This window comes from Palaemon carinicauda, chromosome 13, assembly GCF_036898095.1.
Source record: "Palaemon carinicauda isolate YSFRI2023 chromosome 13, ASM3689809v2, whole genome shotgun sequence".
NCBI classification, from domain to species: Eukaryota; Metazoa; Arthropoda; class Malacostraca; order Decapoda; family Palaemonidae; genus Palaemon; species Palaemon carinicauda.
Genome location: NC_090737.1, coordinates 56,810,334 through 56,813,845, shown reverse-complemented (window position 1 = coordinate 56,813,845; position 3,512 = coordinate 56,810,334). Strand labels below are relative to the sequence as shown.

The window sequence follows — 3,512 nt, the reverse complement described above, 5'->3', positions numbered from 1 at the left end:
AAAGGCAACCCTTTTCGCTGATGTTTTTGACAGTAAACAGAGTAATGAAAAACTTGAATTTCCTCATTCCTGTTTTTCTGAGGCTAAACTAACTAGTTTAGCTTTTCGATCTCGTGAGATTAAAGCTCTGTTGGTGGACCTTGATGCTTATGGAGGTGTAGACCCAAATGGTATATTTCCTTTGTTTTTTATAAAGACCGCAGATTTCTTAGCTCCAAAGTTATCTGTTATTTTGTGCAAGTTAGCAAGAAGAGGAGCTTTTAGCACTAGTTGGAGAATTTGTAATGTTACTCCTCTATGTAAATGTGTTTGTGGTAGCTCAAGTCCCACTGATTACCGCCCAATTTCCATAACTCCCATATTATCTAAAGTTTTTGAACGTCTTCTGGCAAAACGTCTTAATAGGTTTGCTGAAGGTAATCATCTACTCCCTAGTTTGCAATTTGGTTTTCGTAAAGGCCTTGGAGCATGTGATGCCCTTCTTACAATCTCCAATGCTGTACAGAAATCCCTTGACTGTGGTCGGGAAGTTCGTATGATTGGCCTTGATTTTAGTGCTGCCTTTGACTGTGTTAATCATGAGGCCATTGTTTTCAAACTGAAACAGTTGGGAGTGGGTGGGTCGTTTCTTAGCATTATTATTGATTTTTTAAGTAATAGATCTCAAAGAGTTGTTGTTGATGGGCACCATAGTGATTATAGGAATGTGATATCCGGTGTTCCACAGGGTAGTGTTCTTGGCCCATTACTTTTCATACTATATACACATGACACGTGGTTTGGCCTAAAAAACAAGCTTGTTGCATATGCAGATGATGCTACTCTCTTTGCATCAATTCCATCCCCTCTATGTAGATCTATGGTTGGTGAATCCCTTAATAGAGATTTAGCTAGAATTAGTGCATGGTGCAAATTATGGGGTATGAAGTTGAATCCAACCAAAACTCAAAGTATGATTGTAAGTAGGTCAAGGACGGTGGCTCCTCAACATCCGGATCTCAGTATTAATAATGTTTCTTTAAATATGTATGACTCTTTCAAAATTTTAGGTGTGATTCTCGACGGTAAATTTACTTTTGAGAAACATATAAGGTCTGTGTCTTCTTCAATTGCACAAAAAATAGGCTTATTGAGAAAGTCTTTCAAGATTTTCGGTGATCAATCTATTCTGAAGAAGTGTTTTAATTCTTTCATTCTACCTTGTTTTGAGTATTGTTCTTCTGTCTGGTGTTCAGCTGCTGATTCTCATCTTAATTTGTTAGACAGTAACTTACGGTCTATTAAATTTCTTATTCCTGATCTAGATATTAATCTCTGGCACCGTCGTTCAATTAGTTCATTATGCATGTTGCATAAGATTTTTCACAACTCTGACCATCCTTTACATTCAGATCTCCCTGGACAATTCTATCCTGTTCGTAATACTAGGCAGGCAGTTAATTCTAATAGCCAGGCCTTCTCCATCACGAGGCTCAATACTACGCAGTACTCTAGAAGTTTTATTCCAGCTGTGACCAAGTTGTGGAAGGATCTTCCTTATCAGGTGGTTGAATCAGAAGAACTTCAAAAGTTCAAAGTTGGAGCAAATGCTTTTTTGATGACCAGGTGGACATGAGCCTTTTTATAGTTTATTTATGACATATTTGTTTTTGATGCTGTTAATAGTTTATATATGACATGTCTGTTTTGACACTGTTACTTATTTTAAAATGATTTATTGCTAATTTGTTCTCTTCGTTTATTTATTTCCTTATATCCTTTCCTCACTGGGCTATTTTTCCCTGTTGGAGCCCCTGGGCTTATAGCATCTTGCTTTTCCAACTAGGGTTGTAGCTTGGATAGTAATAATAATAATAATAATAATAATAATAATAATAATATACATATACATATACATATACTGTATATATATATATATATATATATATATATATATATATATATATATATATATATATATATATATATATATATATATATATATATATATTTGTATATATATATATATATATATATATATATATATATATATATATATATATATATATAAATATTTTTATATACATATTATATATATATATATATATATATATATATATATATATATATATATATATATATATATATATATATATATATATATATATATATATATATATATATATATATATTGTTGAAAAGCAACAATACAAAAATAGTTACTCTTATCCAAAAATGAAGAGAAAATGGAAGTATGTTACTTATATAGAATAATAACTTTCACTAAGGTACAGAAATTAACTACCTAATTTATGGACACTGCACATGTTGGTAACTTCCTTAGCTTTAATTGGCGGGACAAGAATACAACTTAAAAAGTTAGTTATTTATCTCTATTGCGAGTAAATGCACAAGACACGTAAAATACAACAGAAGATAACACATCGAGAAACGAAGACAAAAAGACTGTGCATCTTGGCATCAATAGATAAGAGTTACCAATACTGAATTATTGTTGCCTTATAATAAATTACTGATATTATAGGAAACACTATACCGATATGCAACATCTCAAATTATGTTTGAAAGGACACAATAAATATATACAAAAATAATAATCATGGTACAACTGGTACACAGGAAATACTTTTTTTCTTGTTCCTACACCTCACTCCTCCTCAGGCTTGTAGTGCATTGTTTAGTGGACTTCTTTTCCATGAGTCTTTGGTAATAACGTGGGCTCACTGGAAGAAAACTGACTATAGAGACTCAAAATAGATCCTTGCCAGGGGCCACATAGACAGGGAGAGAGGAGTTACTTCTAGTGTGGGGGCACTAACCAAACAAATTGGCAATTTTGCCACTACACACAACCACTTGGGATACAAATTTGATAGACTCTTGACTTTCAACGGCCTATGACGATGCTAACTTTGTCCCAATGATGAGAAGTCGGGTCTTACAATCCGAACTACCTACCCAACATTCAACCTGCGCAAGGGTCATGCTTGGTTTTTAACTTTTCATAGCGGGCATCAGTGTGGCAGTCACAGTGTTCAGTTTTGACCTGACACTCCTTGGAAAATGCTTTTGGATAAGTAGAGATAAAGGACCCTACAGGGCGGTCATTCAGGATCTGGGTAGGGCAGCGTCCCGTAGAATTAGGAGTATTCCTGAGTTCCAGTAAGCCATGGTCAAAATCTTCACAGTCGATGTTGCCAAACCAGGCTGTCTTCATGTTGAGGTACTTAATTGTCTTCACAGCAGCTTCAGCGTGGCCATTCAATTGCGGGTATTTTGGTGAGGTTACCATGTGTCAAAATCTCCACCTCTTCATAAAGTCCTTGAACTCGGCATAGGTGAATTGTACCCCACCATCTGTCCTAAGGCAAAGAGGAACACCAACTTCAAGGAAGTAGCTAAAGAAGATCTTGATTGTACTACAAGCGGTAGTATTGCCTTTGCAGTGGCCATAACAGGCCATCATTATAAGCGATCGACGAAGACAAAGATATACTTCCCTGCAACAACAA

The 3,512-nt window shown here is 34.9% G+C and overlaps 1 protein-coding gene across 1 annotated transcript; it reads right to left on the bottom strand.

The window, feature by feature from the left end:
* Nucleotides 1–2,965: 2,965 nt before the first annotated feature.
* Nucleotides 2,966–3,292, bottom strand: LOC137651586 (uncharacterized). The gene has a single exon (XM_068384814.1). The coding sequence runs from the start codon at nt 3,290–3,292 to the stop codon at nt 2,966–2,968; it is 327 nt and encodes a 108-aa protein (XP_068240915.1).
* Nucleotides 3,293–3,512: the final 220 nt, after the last annotated feature.